At 42.4% G+C, this 20,314-nt stretch overlaps 1 protein-coding gene across 1 annotated transcript in view; it reads left to right on the top strand.

The window, feature by feature from the left end:
- Positions 1 to 20,314, top strand: part of LOC105472285 (karyopherin subunit beta 1) — a 37,496-nt gene that overhangs the window by 8,258 nt on the left and 8,924 nt on the right. Inside the window, exons 5-16 of the mRNA XM_011725391.3 lie at positions 1,004 to 1,156; positions 3,681 to 3,740; positions 6,340 to 6,429; positions 7,400 to 7,510; positions 8,306 to 8,407; positions 11,232 to 11,456; positions 12,690 to 12,881; positions 13,645 to 13,775; positions 16,264 to 16,411; positions 17,059 to 17,130; positions 18,204 to 18,348; positions 19,965 to 20,047. Coding sequence (XP_011723693.1) covers positions 1,004 to 1,156; positions 3,681 to 3,740; positions 6,340 to 6,429; positions 7,400 to 7,510; positions 8,306 to 8,407; positions 11,232 to 11,456; positions 12,690 to 12,881; positions 13,645 to 13,775; positions 16,264 to 16,411; positions 17,059 to 17,130; positions 18,204 to 18,348; positions 19,965 to 20,047 — 1,512 coding nt within the window. The remainder of the gene's footprint in view (positions 1 to 1,003; positions 1,157 to 3,680; positions 3,741 to 6,339; positions 6,430 to 7,399; positions 7,511 to 8,305; positions 8,408 to 11,231; positions 11,457 to 12,689; positions 12,882 to 13,644; positions 13,776 to 16,263; positions 16,412 to 17,058; positions 17,131 to 18,203; positions 18,349 to 19,964; positions 20,048 to 20,314) is intronic.

The following is a 20,314-nucleotide window of genomic DNA, read 5'->3' as shown; positions in this document are numbered from 1 at the left end:
ATGAATGATATTGGTACTACCTTATTGAATCACGAAGAAAGCCAAGCTAAATTGCACAGTGTTTTGAAAGTAAGACTGATTTATTTCCCCTAGGCCTCTGTCTTCACATTACTAATCATGCCCTAAAGTTAAGAAACTTGATCACAAACTGAAAACAGAAGTCCATGTTTGAAGAGTCTTAGATTCTAGACTTACAAAATGAAGATATTCTCATTTGGAGCATCCCTGACCAATCCTTTTTCTTAAGATCCTGAATGTACCATGATTGTTGTGGTGCATTTTAATTTACTACATTACGGAAAGTTTTGCCAACACTTGATGTAGTTGGTTTAGCCACTGGAGACAAGGTATTTTAGATGCAGCCCTCCCAGCACTGTTGTTCCTGATGAGGTTACCACTCTTGGTGTCTATTTTAATATATAGACTTTATGAAACACAGGAGCCCACAGCACTTGACCTGGACTTAGACTCCCTAGATGTGCCCAGGTGTTGATCCTTGGCCTTGGCCCTTAAATGTCCTGAAGCTTTACCATAGAGTACAGATGGCCTGGAAAACACCAACAGACTGCCATCTCCATTTGCACAGAAGGGGGAAAAAAGCTAATATTTTAGCTCCTTATGGCAGTCTTCTGGGGTGGATTGATTCTAACACCTTCCTCAGGTACCAAAATCCTCAGATGTTCAAGTCTGTTATATAAAATGGTATAGTATTTGCATATAACCTATGCACATCCTCCCATATACTTTATACTTTAAATCATCTCTAGAATACTTACAATACCTAATTCAATGTAAATGCTATATTAATAGTTGGTATACTGTATTAAGGGAATGATGACAAGAAAAAAAGGTGTACACGCACCTTTTGGTGCAGTACAAATGCAACCATCCATTTTTTTTCCTCTAAATATTTTCAATCCATAGTTGCTTGAGTCCACAGATGTGTAACCCATGGCTGCAGAGGGCCGACTGTATATTCATTGCACTTCTTTGCTTGTTACAGGACCCAGAGCAGCTACAAGATAAATCCAATGAGATTCTGACTGCCATAATCCAGGGGATGAGGAAAGAAGAGCCTAGTAATAATGTGAAGCTAGCTGCTACTAATGCACTCCTGAACTCGTTGGAGTTCACCAAAGCAAACTTTGATAAAGAGGTAAGTTTTTTCACAATAAGGTATAGATTCAGACAGTAAAGGATGAAGGAGTTAAATGTAAGTTTTTTGTTTTGTTTTCTTAAGTTTATGATTTAGAAAGTACCACCTACTTAGAAGTATTTGTTTCCAGTTTAGTCCAGTTTGTATTGTGTGAGATATGCCCATGGAGTGTTTGCCATTTCTCATCATGCTTTTGGAAATAAAGTGTTTCTAAGCTTAAGTTTTTCCTTTTGCAGTCCAAAGCGTGGAATGTTGTTGGGTTTTTTAAAATTATAGGGCATGGTGGTGCATACTTGTACTCCAGCTACTTCAGAGGTTGAGGCGGGAGGATTGCTTGAGGCCAGTTGTTCAAGGCCAGCCTGAGCAACAAAGTCAGATACAGTCTCTTAAAAGAAAGAAATAGGCTGGGCACGGTGGCTCAAGCCTGTAATCCCAGCACTCTGGGAGGCCGGTTGCGGGGGGAGGGTGGATCATCAGCTCAGGAGTTCGAGACCATCCTGACCAACATGGTGAAACACCATCTCTACTAAAAATACAAAAAAATTAGCCGGGCGTGGTGGCGTACGCCTGTAATCCCAGCTACTCAGGAGGCCGAGGCAGGAGAATCACTTGAACCTGGGAGGCAGAGGTTGCAGTGAGCTGAGATTGCACCGCTGTATTCCAGCCTGAGCAACAGAGCAAGACTGTCTCAAAAAAAAAAAAAAAAAGAAAGAAAGAAATTATGGTATGTACTATATACTTTGGTTTACTTTGGTTTCTTTTAAGGTTGTGTAAATCTTTTAAATCTTTTGCCTTGTACTAAAGATTTTGGGGAGGCTAGGTGCTGGGGCTCACATCTGGTAGGATCACTTGAAGCGAGGAGTTTGAGACTAGCCTGGGCGATGTAACAAGACCCTATCTCTAAAAAAATAAAGATTTCTGTGGAGAGGAACAACTGAGTTTTTAACCAGCTTTGTGAGCTCTTGTGTTTACAGGGCTTATAATGGAAAGAAAAAGAATGAAAAATGAAATAAATAAAAATTATGGCAATTGGTCTGTTTCATACCACCTTAGGAAGGTGTTTTTAAGAAACAGGATATAGCCAGGTGTTCTGGCACATGCCTATAATCCCAGCTACTTGGGAAGTTGAGGTGGGAGGATCACTTGAGCCTGGGAGTTCAAGGCTCAAGATTGCACCACTGTACTTCAGCCTGGGCAACAGAGCAAGACTCTGTCTCCAAAAAAAAATACATATATGTGTGTGTGTGTGTGTGTGTGTGTGTAGATATATGTATATATACACATGTATATGTATGTGTATAATATATATGTAAATGTTTTGTGTGTATATATAATATGTATATAAACTTTTGGCTGAAAATGCAATGAATAACATAAAACTTACCATCTTAAATCATTTTTAAACGTACAGTTAAGTAGATTCACATTGCTGTGGAAACAGTCTCCACAACTTTTTCATCTTGCAAAACTGAAACTGTACATACTGAACAACAACTCATTTCCCCTTTTCTCAGCCACTGGTAACCATCATTTTACTTTCAGTTTCTATGTATTTTACTACTCTAACAAAATACCTTACGTAAGTGGAATAATATAATATTTGTCTTTTTGCAACTGGTTTGTTTTAATATGATGTCCTCGAGATTCATCTAAGGGGTAGCATTTGTCAAAATTTGCTTTTCAAGGGTGATTAATATTCCATTGTATGTATATGCCACATTTTGTTTATCTAGTCGTCCATCCATGGCCATTTGGCTTGCTTCCACCTTTTGGCTATTGTGGGTAATGCTGCTATGAACATGGGTATGCATGTGTGTCTTTGAGACTCTGCTTTCAGTCCTTTTGGGTAAATACCTACAAGTAAAATTGCCAGGGTCATGGTCTGAAAGTATTTCTGTATATATGTTTGTTGACACTTTAGCTGGCTTTTTACCATTTCTTGACTTTGGAAAGGTCTGAAACCCCAGAGCAAATGGCAATTCTAATTGATTAAAAAACTGGATTTTTCCTTAATAGATTTTGGAAGATTTAGGAGGGTAGCACATAAAGTTCATTACTCTATTCTCCCTTTTCTCGCCACATTTGATGTGAATTTGCTACCTCTCAGAAAACAAATTTGGTCTCTGAAATAAAGCAGATGTTTTGAATTCTCTTATATTTTAACTATAAGGAAATTGATTTTCCTACATGTGGATTTTTATCTTTTAACCAACCATTTTTATTTAAACCTCGTGACCTACATTTTTCTGTTTCCTCCCTGAAGTCTTTGTTAGTGAAGGTCATCTTGGAGATTAAAAGATTAGGGACCTCATTGGAGGGCAAGTCACATAGCAGACACCGAAGGTAAACTCTTTATAGCCTTTATAGTGCGGTACCATCTCAAGGGAGAGTGGCTTGATTGTACCAGGCAGGGCTGTGTGGGGCCCTGAGGGAGCGAGCGGTTTTCCTTGTAGAGGGAGTCTGGAAATCTTCCTATGTACAGGTTATGCTCTCCTAATTCTCTTTATTTTTATTCTTCCTACAGTCTGAAAGGCACTTTATTATGCAGGTGGTCTGTGAAGCCACACAGTGTCCAGATACGAGGGTAAGTATAAGGGTAAGGTTATGTGAAAAATCTGTCTCACATCTTTCCTAGGAAATGTCAAATCTAATATAAGTTTGAAATATTGGGAATCAGTTGACTTCAGCAATAAGGTTTGATTGTTACTAATAATTAATATTCTGGCTGGGCATGGTGGCTCACACTTGTAATCCCAGCACTTTGGGAGGCCATGGCAAGCAGATTATCTGAGGTTAGGAGTTTCATACCAGTCTGGCCAACATGGTGAAACCCTGTCTCTACTAAAAATACAAAAAAATTAGCTGGGTGTGGTGGCACGTGCCTGTAGTCCCAGCTGCTGGGGAGGCTGAGGTACAAGAATTGCTTGAGGCCGGGCGCGGTGGCTCAAGCCTGTAATCCCAGCACTTTGGGAGGCCGAGACGGGTGGATCACGAGGTCAGGAGATCGAGACCATCCTGGCTAACACGGTGAAACCCCATCTCTACTAAAAAATACAAAAAACTAGCCGGGTGAGGTGGCGGGCGCCTGTAGTCCCAGCTACTCAGGAGGCTGAGGCAGGAGAATGGCGTAAACCCGGGAGGTGGAGCTTGCAGTGAGCTGAGATCCGGCCACTGCACCCTAGCCTGGGCGACAGAGCAAGACTCCGTCTCAAAAAAAAAAAAAAAAAAAAAGAATTGCTTGAACCTGGGAGGCGGAGGTTGCAGTGAGCTGAGATCATGCCACTGCAGAGTGAGACTCCATCTCAAAAAGTAATCATGATAATTAATATTAATAAAAACATTGGAGAAGAGGGAAGAATTGTAATGGAGGTTGCCATCCTCTTAAAAAAGGTTTAAGGGGCCAGTGTGGTGACTCACACTATAATCCCAGCAATTTGGGAGGCCAAAGCAGGAGGATCACTGAGGTCAGAAGTTGGAGAACAACCTGGGCAACCTAGTGACACCATCTCTACTAAAAAATATACACAAATAGTTAAGGGAGAAGACATTTTTGATCAGCTTTGCTACTTCATTGCCATAGGTTATTCAAGCCGTTTCTACTAAAAATATATGTATACACAAACAGTTAAGGGAGAAAAAGTTTTTGGCTTTGCTACTTTATTGCCTAGTGATTTGCTACTTTATTGCCAACAATCACTTATTCAAGTGATTGTTTTCCACTCTAGCCATTAAAACAGGAGGCCGAGACGGGCGGATCACAAGGTCAGGAGATCGAGACCATCCTGGCGAACCCGGTGAAACCCCGTCTCTACTAAAAAATACAAAAAACTAGCTGGGCGAGGTGGCGGGCGCCTGTAGTCCCAGCTACTCGGGAGGCTGAGGGAGGAGAATGGCGTGAACCCGGGAGGCGGAGCTTGCAGTGAGCTGAGATCCGGCCACTCCAGCCTAGGTGACAGAGCAAGACCCCGTCTCAAAAAAAAAAAAAAAAAAAAAAAAACAGCTTTGCTATTGCTATACCCGAAACCTGACCCTTCAAGAAGGTAGAAGTAACATCTTCAGTCTGAATAGTATTAGTGAATTTAGCCCTACCATGGGTTCCACACGCACCTTTAATACAAAAAAAAGAGGACTGAGGCCAGGCGCAGTGGCTTACGCCTGTAATCTCAACACTTCACAGGCGCATGTCTGTAATCTCAGCTACTCAGGAGGCTGAGGCAGAAGAATAGCTTGAACCTGGTAGGTGGAGGTTGCAGCGAACTGAGATCCCATCACTGCACTCCAGCCTGGGAGAGTCCATCTCAAAAAAAAAAAGACTGGGTGACTGGGTATTGTGGCTCCTGCCTGTAATCCCAGCACTTTGGGAGGCTGAGGCCAGAGGATCGCTTGAGCCCAGGAGTTGGAGACCAGTCTGGGCAACATGGCGAAACTCCATGTCGACAAAAATTAGCTGTGCGTGATGGGGTGAGCCTGTAGTCCAAGCTACGTGGGAGGCTGAAGTGGGAGGATTGCTTGAGCCTGGTGGTTGAGGCTGCAGTGAGCCATGATCATGGCTACTATACTTGCACCAGGGTGACAGAGCAAGAAGACTGTCTCAAAAAAAAAAAAGAGAAATGGCTGGGCGCAGTGGCTCACACCTTTAATCCTAGCACTTTAGGTGACTGAGGTGAGTGGATTGCCTGAGCTCCAGGAGTTCAAGATGAGTCTGGTCAACATAGTAAAACCCTGTCTCTACTAAAAATACAAAAAATTAGCCAGGCATGGTGGCGGGCACCTGTAGTCCCAGCTACTTGGGAGGCTGAGGCATGAGAATTGCTCGAATCTGGGAGGCAGAGTTTGCAGTGAGCCAAGATCACGCCACTGCACTCCAGCCTGGGCAACAAGAGTGAAACTGTCCCCTCCCCCAAAAAGAAAGAATATAGTATTAGTGAATTTAGCCCTACCGTGGGTTCCACATGCACCTTTAATGCAAAAAAAAAAAAAAAAAAATGGTGGAGGGGACTGAGGGAAAATAAATAGGAACGGATAATGAGGGAATTGAAGGGAGAGAACGAATTTTAGGGAAATGATAGCATATCCCATATTTACCTCAATTAATCCTTAGGATTATTGGCCCATTTGAGTGACTCTAACTGTCAGATTGCATTGTTATTTTAGTAAACTGTCTCATCTGCTCTTCATAAAAGGTACGAGTGGCTGCTTTACAGAATCTGGTGAAGATAATGTCCTTATATTATCAGTACATGGAGACATATATGGGTCCTGCTCTTTTTGCAGTAAGTATTTCTATTTATATGATTTGAGCTTGTAGCTAATTACAGAGCCCATCATCCTTAGTTGCTATTTTGCCAATTCTGTAATATTTTACTTAATATTATGGAATCAAGGAAATTCCTTGAGACTGTTAGGTTTAAGCTTATCAGTGGTGTGCCAAGAAAACTGGTGCTACTTTGTGTGGGTAAAAGACCTTCATTTTGAGGCCAGGCCCGGTGACTAACGCCTGTAATCCCAGCACTTTGGGACACTGGGGCGGGCATATCACCTGAGGTCAGGAGTTCGAGACCAGCCTGGCCAACATGGTGAAACCCTGTCTCTACTGAAAATACAAAAATTAGCTGAACGTGGTGGCATGCGCCTGTAATCCCAGCTAGTTGGGAGGCTGAGGCTGGAGAATCGCTTCAACCCAGGAGGCAGAGGTTGCAGTGAGCCAAGATTGTGCCATTGCACTCCAACTTGGGCCACAAAGTGAGACTGTCTCAAAAACAAAAAAGAAAAAACCTGCGTTTTGAAAATCTGAGGCTGGGTTGGTGACTCACGCCTGTAATCCCAGTACTTTGGGAGGCTGAGACTGAGGGATCACTTGAGTCCAGGAGTTTGAGACCAGCCTGGGCAACATGGTGAAACCCTGCCTCTACAAAAAATATAAAAATAAGCCGGGTGAGGTGGCATGCACCTGTGGTCCCACCTACTCAGGAGGCTGGGGTGGGAGGTTTGCTTGAGTGTGGGAGGTGGAGGTTGCAGTGAGCTGAGACTGTGCTACTGTACTCCAGCCCGGGTGACAGAGTGAGACCCCATCTCCAAAAGAAAGAAAGAAAATCTTCCTTTTTCTATCTTTTCTTTCAAGCCTAGCTTGCTTTTTATAAGTTACATTTCTGAAATTTGCATGTCTGTGGTTAAAGCCGGGTTGGGGCAGGGACTCACTTGAATCCATACTTATTTGGGGCCTGGGGTGTTTTTCTTCTTAAGATCACAATTGAAGCAATGAAAAGTGACATTGATGAGGTGGCCCTACAAGGGATAGAATTCTGGTCCAATGTCTGTGATGAGGAAATGGATTTGGCCATTGAGGCTTCAGAGGTGAGCTGGGGAGAACTTATTATTCTGAATAGACTTTGGGACATATCTCATTTGTGGATGACATTCCCCTTCTAGGAGAACTTTATTCTGTCTGGGTTTAGAGGGTATCTCCATTGGCAGAGATTTTGACTTTTCTGCTAGCCAGAGCCCTTCATGAAGAAGGCAGATAATTTATGAGGGCTCTCAGTTTTTGCCAAGCAGTCAGGCATGATTGAGCATAAATAGTGGTATTATCACTGTGAACACAAGGGGGCAGCAGGCTGTTGCAGTTTACCAAGGTGATACCTGATGCTGAATTACTTCCTTTTGGAAGTCCTAATGCAAGCCTGGGATGTATAATTGATACTTTACTAACTCTGGTGAAAGAGTCAGATATGGGGGAGAAGGGGGAGTTCTGTATTTGGAATCTTTGAATTCAGAGTTTTGTTTCCAGCTTTGTCTTGTCTTATTTCAGGACAAAAATAAAATTTTTTTTTTTGGCATCTTTAGGCAAACTGGGTGTGTGTGTTGATCCAAGGAACACTTAAATATCAGGTTGTCAATACAAATTGAACTTATGAAAAAAAGTTATACTCAATGTTGCCTTGGACCTGTAATATATGGCCTAAAAGGGCCTAAAAGATTCTCACTGAAGTAGACCAAAAAATGAGCACTTTCCAAGATCACATTGTATGTTACCATTTGTCCCTGTATGTTTCTGTTTCTGTTAAGAGATCCCTGGTCAGCTCTCATTGTATGCCTTTAGTATACAGAGCTTGGTTGCTTTTGTCTAGAATTTGCTTTGTTTCTCCTCAGGCAGCAGAACAAGGACGGCCCCCTGAGCACACCAGCAAGTTTTATGCCAAGGGAGCACTACAGTATCTGGTTCCAATCCTCACACAGACACTAACGAAACAGGTGAGTTACCTTCCAAATATAGGTAGGTAAGCTGTGAAACCTTACTAAGAGTAAACTGTTTGCTGTGGAACAGTTTCCATGGAAGGAACTTGGCAACCCATCAACTATTTGATGTTCTGTTGTTGATGGCTCAGGAACAGCTAAGCTGGATCTAGAAGATCCCCTAGGCTCTGACTTCTTTGTGAAGGAGAACTAGGTCTTAACATCTCAGATGCATCTTGCTCAGGAGTGAGCCACATGCTGCTCTGATTTCCTGAGTGCTCCATTGTCCAAACTCATAGAAGAGAGGTGCTCTATCAACGCTTCAGTGAAGCAAGGTTGGGAGCAAAGATATGCTGGTTTTAGGCCACTTGCCTATCTGTTCTAATGTCTAGGATACTTTTGTGAGTTCACAGGGTATATGCTTTTAAAATGCTAAAGAAGTTGGATATGAGTTATTCAGATCCTAATGAAGGACCCCAACCCAAGAAAGAAACCCTTCTACTAATCCTTTAAGATGATTAACTTGAATTATTAAGATTCAGACTGAAAGTGAAGTGACAAGACTTCATAAAGATTGGGGTCTAATGAGTAAATATAGAAGTTCTTTTATGAGGACCGTGTCCTGGTTGCTTTTGTTCTCCCGACTTTATGCAACACAGTGTTTCTTGATACGGTGTTTGGGAAGGTTCTTTTGGTGCATGTGAAGTTATTACCAAAGAGCTGCTAGTACTCTGAGGAAACAATGCTGGTAACTGAGCACTGCATCATTTCTTTGTACACAGGAATGTAATTGTTTTTAGGGATGTGTATGATTCTCAATATAGTAGTTTCAAAAGCTAAGTAGGGATGTGTTTGGATTAAAATGAACTGGATGTTCCCTTACATTTTAACCTCTCCTTTCAGGTTTTTTGTTTTTGTTTTTTTTTCTTTTGTTTTGAGACGGAGTCATACTCTGTCGCCCAGGCTGGAGTGCAATGGCATGATCTCGGCTCACTGCACCCTCTGCCTCCCGGGTTCAAGCAGTGTTCCACCTCAGCCTCCCAAGTAGCTGGAAATACAGGTGCGCACCATCACAACCAGCTAATTTTTGTATTTTCAGTAGAAATGGGGTTTTGCCATGTTGGCCAGGCTGGTCTCGAACTCCTGACCTCAGGTGATCCGCCCGCCTCAGCCTCCCAAAGTGCTGGGATTACAGGCATGAGCCACTGCGCCTCGCCTATCGTTGCTATTTTTATCTTTTGACTTTGTGTCTTGTCTTTTGTGTGTGTGTGTGTGTGTGTATATATATTTTATATTTATTTGTTTGTTTATTTCTTAGACGGAGTCTCACTCTGTCGCCAGGCTGGAGTGCAGTGGTGCGACCTCGGCTCACTGCAACCTCTGCTTCCTGGGTTCAAGCGATTCTCCTGCCTCAGCCTCCTGAGTAGCTGGGACTACAGGCATGCACCACTACGCCCAGCTAATTTTTGTATTTTTAGTAGAGATGGGGTTTCACCATGTTGACCAGGATGATCTCGATCTCTTGACCTTGTGATCCGCCCACCTTGGCCTCCCAAAGTGCTGGGATTACAGGTGTGAGCCACCACACCCGGCCTACTTTCTTATATTTTTACTGTGCTTTTCCTCTTTGAGAACAAATTATTCTTTGTGTGATTTTCTGAAACTGCGTAGGCAACCTGCCTTAAGTTACTATGTGGTGTGAATGGCCACAATTAGGAAGCTATACCTTGGATTTTAACTTAAGAGGAGATATTAGTGGAATCTTTTCTTTTTTGAACTTTTGTGTTTTTGTTTTTTGTCTTTTTGGGGGGATGGGGGGTACAGAGTCTCACTCTGTCATCCAGGCTGGAGTGTGGTGGGGCAGTCTTGGCTCACTACAACCTTCATCTCCCAGGTTCATGTGATTATCTTGCCTCAGCCTCTCGAGTAGCTGGGATTAACAGGCATGTGCCACTATACCCAGCTAATCTTTGTATTTTTAGTAGAGGCCAGGTTTCACCATGTTGACCAGGCTGGTCTCGAAGTCCTGACCTCAAGTGATCTGCCTGCCTTGGCCTCCTAAAGTGCTGGGATTACAGGCATGAGCCACTGCGCCTTGCCTCTTTTTTGAACTTTTGATTGAATCATGTCTTCTTTCCAGTCATGAAACTCCCTCACTTTCCTGGTCTGTTATTCCATAAGTTAATTTTTGTTGATTTTGGATGTTATTTATTCTTTTTATTTATTTATTTTTTCTGAGACAGTCTCACTCTGTTACACAGGCTGGAGTACAGTGGTGTAATCTCGGCTCACTGCAACCTCCGCCTTCCAGGTTTAAGCAATTTTCCTGCCTTGGCTTCCTGAGTAGCTGGGACTACAGGAACGTGCCACCACACCTGGCTAAGTTTGGTATTTTTAGTAGAGACGGGGTTTCACCACCTTGACCAGGCTGGTCTCAAACTCCTGACCTCAGGTGATCCACCTGTCTTAGCTTCCCAAAGTACTGGGATTACAGGCGTGAGCCACCGCGCCTGGCCAATTTTGTACTTTATATAACTGGAATCATACAGCATACACTCTAGTTCTGCATTTTGTTCTAAATGTTTGGGATTCATTCTTTTTGGATGTAGTTGAAATTTTTTCATTCTTGTTGTTTAGTACTAAATGGAATCTTCTTCCTTCTGAATCTTGTTTAACAAAGACAATGCTGTGAGGAATGTTTGTGGAAGAGATAAAATATAAAGGTCTTATATTTTATTTCCCTGAAGTTTAAGTTCTAAAGACATTCAAGTAGTCAGAGGACCTTTAGAGTTAAAATGATTCTTTGGACAAAATCTTAACTAGTGCCATATTCTTTCACCAGGACGAAAATGATGATGACGATGACTGGAACCCCTGCAAAGCAGCAGGGGTGTGCCTCATGCTTCTGGCCACCTGCTGTGAAGATGACATTGTCCCACATGTCCTCCCGTTCATTAAAGAACACATCAAGAACCCAGATTGGCGGTACCGGGATGCAGCAGTGATGGCTTTTGGTTGTATCTTGGAAGGACCAGAGCCCAGTCAGCTCAAACCACTAGTTATACAGGTGACGCTGAGGGATTTTTGGAGTAGAAAGTAGAATATTTATTGTTTAAACTTAAAGCATATCTTTATTTTTCAAAACAAAACTGTAAATTGTCATCTACAAAGATTATTTCTAGATACCTATTTACTTTTAATGAGAGTAAAATATATTTCTTAGGTTTCTAATTAGTCAGCATGATCCAGAGACTTTTGAAAAAAACCAAAAGAGAAGTCACCTTTAATTTCATTGCCCAGAAATAACCGCTCTTAACTCTGTATTTATCCTTGAAGCTTTTTCCTGTGTAAATGTGTGTGCAACAGGCGCTTTCTGTGCAGATTGTTTTATAACTTGTTTCTTCATTTAATACTATGTTGTAAACATTTTCCGATAATTTTTTTTTGCACCTAGCACTGATTCCCCATAATTTTAAATAATGGCATTATTATTCTATTCTTTGGACAAAATGGCCTTTATAATGAAAATGTTCTTGTGGAAATGTTGTGCTTGTTTTTTTATTAAAAATCGTGCCATTGCACTCCAGCCTGGGCAACAAGAGTGAAACTCCATCTCAAAAAAAAGAAAAGGAGTTTGTTATACTTGAGTTTAGTGCTTAAAGAATTCAGTCTTTCTGGATATAGCCAGATGCCATCATAGCTGCATCCTGGGAATTCTGAGTATCTGAGTAATTTTTTTTTTTTTGAGGTGGGGAGGTGGGGGGCTGGAGTCTTACTCTGTTACCTGTGCTGGAGTGCTGAAGCTTAGTGGTACAATCTAGGCTCACTGCAACCTCCAGCTCCCCAGCTCAAGCAATTCTCGTGCCTTAGCCCCCTGAGTAGTTGGGACTATGTGCCACCATGCCCAGCTAATTTTTGTATTTTTAGTAGAGAGACTGGATTTCATCATGTTGACCAGGCTGGTCTTGAACTCCTGACCTCAAGTGATCTGCCTGCCTCAGCCTCCCAGAGTGCTGAGATTATAGGCATGAGCCATCATGCCCGGCCTCTATCTGAGTAATTTATTGCAGACTACTGAAAGCATTTATACCAAATTTTTAATATAAAACTCTAAACTGGAGTTTTGAAAGAGATTTTCAAATATTTTGAAAGATGTTTCATACCATGTCCTGTAAAATTACAGAAGTATCTTGGTGACTTTTTTGAGTTAAGCCATCCATTAGTATTTCTTTTTCTGAAGTAGTAGTTAACATGAATTTTAATCTTTGTTTTGCTTTGCTAATAACTGTTATATTTTCAGGCTATGCCCACCTTAATAGAATTAATGAAAGACCCCAGTGTAGTTGTTCGAGATACAGCTGCATGGACTGTAGGCAGAATTTGTGAGCTGCTTCCTGAAGCTGCCATCAATGATGTCTACTTGGCTCCCCTGCTGCAGTGTCTGATTGAGGGCCTCAGTGCTGAACCCAGAGTGGCTTCAAATGTGTGCTGGGTAAGGGGTTTTCTTCCGGGTGAGAAAAGGAGCTTGCCTTTGCCATTGGCAAGAAAGTAGAAGGTGTGGGAGAGAAATGGATCTGCCTCACTGGAAGCCTTTTTCTGAATAACATTTTCTTCCTAATTTATTCAATTAAAATGTGGGGGAGATTCCAACTGCAAGAGCCAGTGGGAACAGTTGACTCACGGTTACTGGTTCCTGAACCACTTAGAACAGTCATGGTAACCCAGTGGGGAAACTATCTGGACTTGGGTTGCTTTCTTGAATTGCTTGGGGACAAGAAGTTTTGATTAAGGTAGAGAGTTGTTGGCTACAAGAAGTATCATTGCTGAGAAGAGGGCAAGAGGAAAGGAAGGTAGGCAGCCTAAATGCTGAGTCAGTGTAGGCTAATGTATTTGGTTAAGGGGAGGAAGTTCAAATAAGGAATATAAGGAATGGGGCTAAAAGTCTGTGAAAGGAAACAGGAGAAATGAAATGGACAGGATTTCTGTGATCAGAAACAGAAGAAATGGCAGGTGTTGGTGAAAGTACTCTGCTGCTTAGAGAGTTGTCAGATTATCAGACAGGATGAACAGAAAGTACAAATCAAATAAATAAATAGTTAATTTAAAAGACACCCGTAAAATGCCATCTTAGAGATTACCTTGGCAGAAAAAGTTGGAAGTTCACTGACACAGCCCAAAGTATCTTAATGAAAAATGAGATGGTCCTAAGGTGTGGGGTTCTTTCAGGATTAACACTGAACCTATCTGCATTTCAGGCTTTCTCCAGTCTGGCTGAAGCTGCTTATGAAGCTGCAGATGTTGCTGATGATCAGGAAGAACCAGCTACTTACTGCTTGTCTTCTTCATTTGAACTCATAGTTCAGAAGCTCCTGGAGACTACAGACAGGTAACTGATATTTCACAGAAATGAGTAACGTCTTTGCATCCAAGTTCTGTTGCCTTCTATGTGGAGGATATCTAGCTTAATCATAGAAGCATAGTGAGACAGGACAAGACTCTACCTTCTCTAGTGGAATTAAGAGTCCCGCCAGTGCTGGGCGCAGTGGCTCAAGCCTGTAATCCCAGCACTTTGGGAGGCCAAGGCCGGCAGATCACAAGGTCAGGAGATCAAGACCATCCTGGCTAACAAGGTAAAACCCTGTCTCTACTAAAAATATAAAAAATTAGCCAGGCGTGGTGGCGGGCGCCTATAGTCCCAGCTACTCAGGAGGCTGAGGCAGGAGAATGGCGTGAACCCGGGAGGCGGAGCTTGCAGTGAGCCAAGAGTGCGCCACTGCACTCCCATCCTGGGCAACAGCGAGACTCGGTCTCAAAAAAAAAAAAGAATCCCACTGGGCGCGGTGGCTCACGCCTATAATCCCAATACTTTGGGAGGCTGAGGCAACTGGATCACCTGAGGTCAGGAGTTCGAAAGCAGTCTGGCCAACATGGTGAAACCCCGTCTCTACTAAAAATACAAAAAAATTAGCCGGGTATGGTGGCGCATGCCTGTAGTCCCAGCTACTCAGGAGGCTGAGGCAGGAGAATTGCTTGAACTTGGGAGGCAGAGGTTGAAGTGAGCTGAGATTGCGCCACTGCACTCCAGCCTGGGCAACAAGAGTGAAACTCCATCTCAAAAAAAATAATAATAATAATAATCCCATGATTGGTTGACTGGTTTGTTTAAAGATAGAGAAAGAGATGCAAATTCCACCTACCTTAAAATTGTTCAGTTTATAGCTTAAATCTGAATATAGTGTAATTTCTCTAGTTTCTTTGTAGACAGTTATTGATCTAGAGAGGTTCCTTCATTTTGCAGCATTGACAGTTAACAAGAGTGTTCGGTTACAAGAGAAATGATAGTATTCATTATGAATTTGATTGCCACACCAAATCAATAACTACCATTTATTTTATTTTTATTTTTTATTATTATTATTATTATTTGAGACGGAGTGTTGCTCTGTTGCCCAGGCTGGAGTGCAGTGGTGCAGTCTCGGCTCACTGCAACCTCCTCAAGCGATTCTTCTGCCTCAGTCTCCTGAGTAGCTGGGACTACAGATACAAGCCACCATGCCCAGCTAATTTTAGTATTTTTAGTAGAGATGGGGTTTCATTGTGTTGGCCAGGATGGTCTCGATCTCCTGACCTCGTGATCCACCTGCCTTGGCCCCCCAAAGTGCCGGGATTACAGGCATGAGCTACCGTGCCCGGCCAACTACCATATTTTTATGTGGGATGAAGAACTTGGGGTAAATGCAGTTGACTTAGAAAAAAGCTTTTGAAATGTTGTTTAAAGGTGTTTTAAGTTGGAGACAACCTTTAACAGTTCATGTTTTGTGTGAGCTATACCTAAAGTCATGAGCAAAGTAAACCTGAGCTGAGCACAAAAATCTCCCCTTTTTTTGAGACAGAGTTTCGCTCTTGTCACCCAGGCTGAAGTGCAATTGTGCAGTCTTGGCTCACTGCAGCCTCCCGGGTTCAAGTGTTTCTCGTGCTTCGGCCTCCCGAGTAGCTGGGACTAAAGGTGCCCACCAACATGCCTGGCTAATTTTTGTATTTATAGTAGAGATGGGGTTTTGCATGTTGGCCAGGCTAGTCACAAATTCCTGACACCTCAGGTGGTCTGCCCACCTTGGCCTCCCAAAGTGCTGGGATTAGAGGCCTGAGCCACTGTGCCCATCATCTCCATGCCTCTTTGAGATTGTAAATGAAGACATCTTTTTTAAAGGAATGAAGAAAATTGGGGTATTTTCTTTTTTTTGTTTGTTTGTTTTTGTTTTTGTTTTTGTTTTTGAGACAGAGTTTCGCTCTTGTTGCCCTGGAGTGCAGTCTCGGCTCACTGCAACCTCCACCTCCCAGGTTCAAGGAATTCTTGTGCCTCAGCTTCCTGAGTAGCTGGGATTACAGGCATGCGCCCCTACGCCTGGCTAATTTTTATATTTTCAGTAGAGATGGGGTTTTACCATGTTGACCAGGCTGGTTTCAAACTGACCTCAAGTGATCCGCCCGCCTCAGCCTCCTAAATTGCTGGGATTACAGGCATGAGCCACCATATCTAGGCGAGAAAATTGGGGTATTTTCTTCATAGCTCTTCAGACAACCTGTTAAATTGTTCACATGATTCTTTACCATTTCAAACCATTTTTTCCTCTATAATTTTAGCCCATTTCCTAAAAGGGCCATTCTAAATTTTAACTGTCTGGAGACCATAATGAACATAGCCATTGGCTCAAAGGACTTGAAGATTTGGTTATTGGATATTGTGTTTCCAGACTCAAACCAGGTCCGCAGTCATACCAGTTCCTGAGTTCTTATTTTTGGCAAGACATTGTCTATGTCCTTCCCTGTCCTTTTCAGTTGAGACTTTAAGATTTTTGCTGTGTTCTTTACAGACCTGATGGGCACCAGAACAACCTGCGGAGTTCTGCATATGAATCTCTGATGGAAATTGTAAAAAACAGTGCCAAGGATTGTTATCCTGCTGTCCAGAAAACGACTTTGGTCATCATGGAACGACTACAACAGGTGCTTCAGATGGAGGTGAGATCTAAGAGCACCCCTGACTATGGGTGGGAATGGGGCAGTACTTTTGACGCCTAGGTCTATTTTCCGGACTGTTCTGTCTTTTTAGTGTTTAAGTATATATTTTCTTTTTTGTTTTTTTTTTTTTTTGAGACGGAGTCTCGCTCTGTAGCCCAGGCTGGAGTGCAGTGGCCGGATCTCAGCTCACTGCAAGCTCCGCCTCCCGGGTTAACGCCATTCTCCGGCCTCAGACTCCCGAGTAGCTGGGACTACAGGCGCCCGCCACCTCGCCCGGCTAGTTTTTTGTATTTCTTAGTAGAGACAGGGTTTCACCGTGTTATCCAGGATGGTCTCGATCTCCTGACCTTGTGATCCACCCGTCTCGGCCTCCCAAAGTGCTGGGATTACAGGCTTGAGCCACCGCGCCCGGCCTAAGTATATATTTTCTCAGAAAGATATAAAGCTTATACAAAAAAACATTGCACTTTAACATTAGCATTGCTTGTCACGGTTTACTCATATATGTGTTCCACTATATGTATTATGGGTTTTGTTGTTGTTGTTGTTGTTTACTTGCCTATGTTAGTATTAGGGAAGATTATTAAGTGGTCCCAGCAAAAGTGGAAGGTTTTTATGTAAAGTATGTTTTCTTATTTTCTTTGTAGTCACATATCCAGAGCACATCCGATAGAATCCAGTTCAATGACCTTCAGTCTTTACTCTGTGCAACTCTTCAGGTATGATGGTGCCTTATCACTTCTTAACTCCAGAGAAGATAATTAATATCTCAGTATGACAAGTTCGTGTACACACAGAACTCAAAAATGGTATAGATGATGCAGATCAGAAGCTGTTCTCAGAAGGCTTTGATCTGTGATTGATTGGGAGAGGAATTTCCCACCTGCCTTTCCTGTCTGTCTAGAAAGATTCAAATCCTACTTACTTACAGATGGTCTAGATGTAATCTTGATAAAATCAAACCAACTTAACTTCTCCTAATTCAATATACACTCATCAAACCTCCCGTCCTCACTCTTGTTTGTTTCAACTAACATCACTGTGTAGAGAAGGAAACTACTTGATGTGTGATGGTTCCTTTCAGCTGTATAGTTCATTTGTGTTGGCAGCTTGAATGGTTTTGGTATTTCGATTTTGAAAACCAAAAAACTCTTGGTTTTTTGTTAGGTTATTCAAGCCTTGCTCAGTCAGATTTGGTTCCTAGCTGTAGTTCACTTGGCTAAAAATAAAGCCTTGAATTTGTACCTTCATCTTTTGAAACATTTGCTGTTTGACCTAATGTCAGTGATATTAGTTGAAACAAACAAGAGCGAGGAAGGAATGTTTGATGGAAGAAGTCAGGTTGGTTTGATTGTATCAAGATTATTTCTAGATCATCTGTAAATGGGTAGGATATAGGAAGGGTTGCTTTTTGTTTGTTTTATGAGTAAGAGTAAGGTGATAGGGCCTTCTCTAAAGCTGAAGTAATTTAACTATCATTCTAGTAAGACTGGACTATGGAGGCTACCAGCAGGGATTTGTCAGACAGTAAGACAAATGCAATTCAGAGGAAATGACCTTCTGCACAATGGAGGATCAGCTCACGTTTGTTCTGAAATGAGAAACAGGAGAAATGTTAAAATGCATTGCTGATGACTGGTACTGTCAATGTTTTTGAGTATAAAAAGTACATTTGGCATTCCCAAAATTTAAAAATATCAAGGGACTTAATTGATTTTAAAAAGAAAAGGTATAGTGTTCTGAATGGGAGATTTGGAATCAACTGATCTTGAACTCTTAACTCATTTCACAGAATGTTCTTCGGAAAGTGCAACATCAAGATGCTTTGCAGATCTCTGATGTGGTTATGGCCTCCCTGTTAAGGATGTTCCAAAGCACAGCTGGATCTGGGGGAGTACAAGAGGATGCCCTGATGGCAGTTAGCACACTGGTGGAAGGTCAGTGAGAAATACTGTCTGGTCAGGGAATGTCTTTGGAATGTAGGCATTTCAGTGGCCGTAAATAATTGTCACCCAGGCTGGAGAGCAGTGGCACAATCTTGGCACACTGCAGCCTTGAAATCCTGGGCTTAAGTGATCCTTCCACCTCAGTGCTCCCCGAGTAGCTGGGACTACAGGTGCACACCACCATGCCCGGCTAATTTTTATATTTTTGGTAGAGGCGGGGTTTCGCCATGTTGCCCAGACTGGTCTTCAACTCCTAAGTGATCCTCCTGCCTCAGCCTCCCAAAGTGGTAGGATTATAGATGTGAGCCACTGGGCCCAGCTTAATTTTGTGTATGTGTGAAGATAGGGTCTCACTATATTGCTCAGGCTGGCCTCAAACTTGTGGGCCCAGGCAATCCTCCTTGCCAGGACATTAAAGAATTTTTGACTACAGAAAGCATAGTCCTTTTACTGGGGCATAAGTCACTTCAAAGTTAGATTGAACTTAAGTGCACACCACTTAAATTTGTATAACTGCCTTGTCAGTCAATTTAAATGGAGAGCCAGTTTGCAGCTAAGATTGGTAGAGGTGGTTTCTTTTTTTATTTTTATTTTTTTTTTTTGAGACTCGTTCTGTTGCCCAGGCTGGATTGCAGTGGCACAATCTTGGCTCACCACAGCCTCCACCTCCCAGGTTCAAGCAATTCTTCTGTCTCAGCCTTCTGAGTAGCTGGGATTATAGGCGTTAGCCACTGTGCCCTGCCAAAAGTTTCTATTTTCTTTCCTGGTACTTGCCATCACCTGATTTGGTTCGTAATGCTTTTGGACTAAGGTTGACACATGGTGCCTGGTATGGGATGAAATGAAACATTGAGCAAGTTCTAGGAATTGATTTTCTGATTTTTACATGTCTGCAAAATTGGTTTGGGGAAGCCATATCTGACTTAAGACTCTTTGAAGGGCCATTACAAAGCACTTTAGGAATCTGGAATGCCTCTTCATGTGTGGCCTGTAAGTACATTACTAAGGCCGTTTACCTGAGGACCACTCTCCTGAGGACCAGACCTGTTTTTGGCATAAACAGCCTATGTCCAACTGGTCTGTCAACATGTGACCACTCCTCTGAAAGGGCAAAGAAGTTAATTTTGGCTCCTGGAGTGGCTGATTTGGATCTGAAGCCCAGTGCTGCTTTTCCTGACTGTGGCTTGTTTAGCCCTTGATGGGACTGCCTAAGGACCCTGTTTTGCAGCTGGCCTGCAGAAAGGACATGCTGTTATCAGATGAGGGGGCGGACAAGAGTCAGTACTGCTGGTTCAGACCATTTAAAATTAACCCCAACATTCCTTGAGGGCCATACCACTTTGTTGTATTAGCCAGAGTAAAGCCCTATTCTGTGGAGAGTGGGCATTGTCTCTGTGGTGTAAGAATTAGGGCCCTTCCAGCAGTAATAAATTTGGCTTATGCAAGCCTTTAATGTCTTCATGATGGAATCGGTAACTAACATACATTCCACCCAACCTGTTGAGTGGAGTGAGTACATTTTGGGAGAGGTAGGTTATAGGTTATTTTTACCTGCCTCTGTGTTAACCCGTGGTGCTGTCATTGGCTAATAGTTTATTTCATTACAGTGTTGGGTGGTGAATTCCTCAAGTACATGGAGGCCTTTAAACCATTCCTGGGCATTGGATTAAAAAATTATGCTGAGTACCAGGTAGGATATGCTTTTCAAAATAGTATATTCCCATTTATACCTGATAGTCACTGTAGTGCAGACAAAACCAGGTTCTTATAGCTTAAGTAGTTTTCCTTATACATTGTCCTAAAAGGCAAGCTGCTTTATTTATTGCCTGAATATTTGAACTGGAAGTAGTCCATGAAAAACAGGATATTAGATGCACCAGATAAAGGTGGATAAGATGACTGTTTATTTGCCTAGACAGTACTAATGCGGGAGCAGCTGTAAAGTTGAGCTATCAGC

This window comes from Macaca nemestrina, chromosome 17 (assembly GCF_043159975.1).
Source record: "Macaca nemestrina isolate mMacNem1 chromosome 17, mMacNem.hap1, whole genome shotgun sequence".
Lineage (NCBI taxonomy): Eukaryota > Metazoa > Chordata > Mammalia > Primates > Cercopithecidae > Macaca > Macaca nemestrina.
The sequence above is the reverse complement of the archived record's forward strand: the minus strand, read 5'-3'. Positions and strand labels throughout refer to the sequence as shown.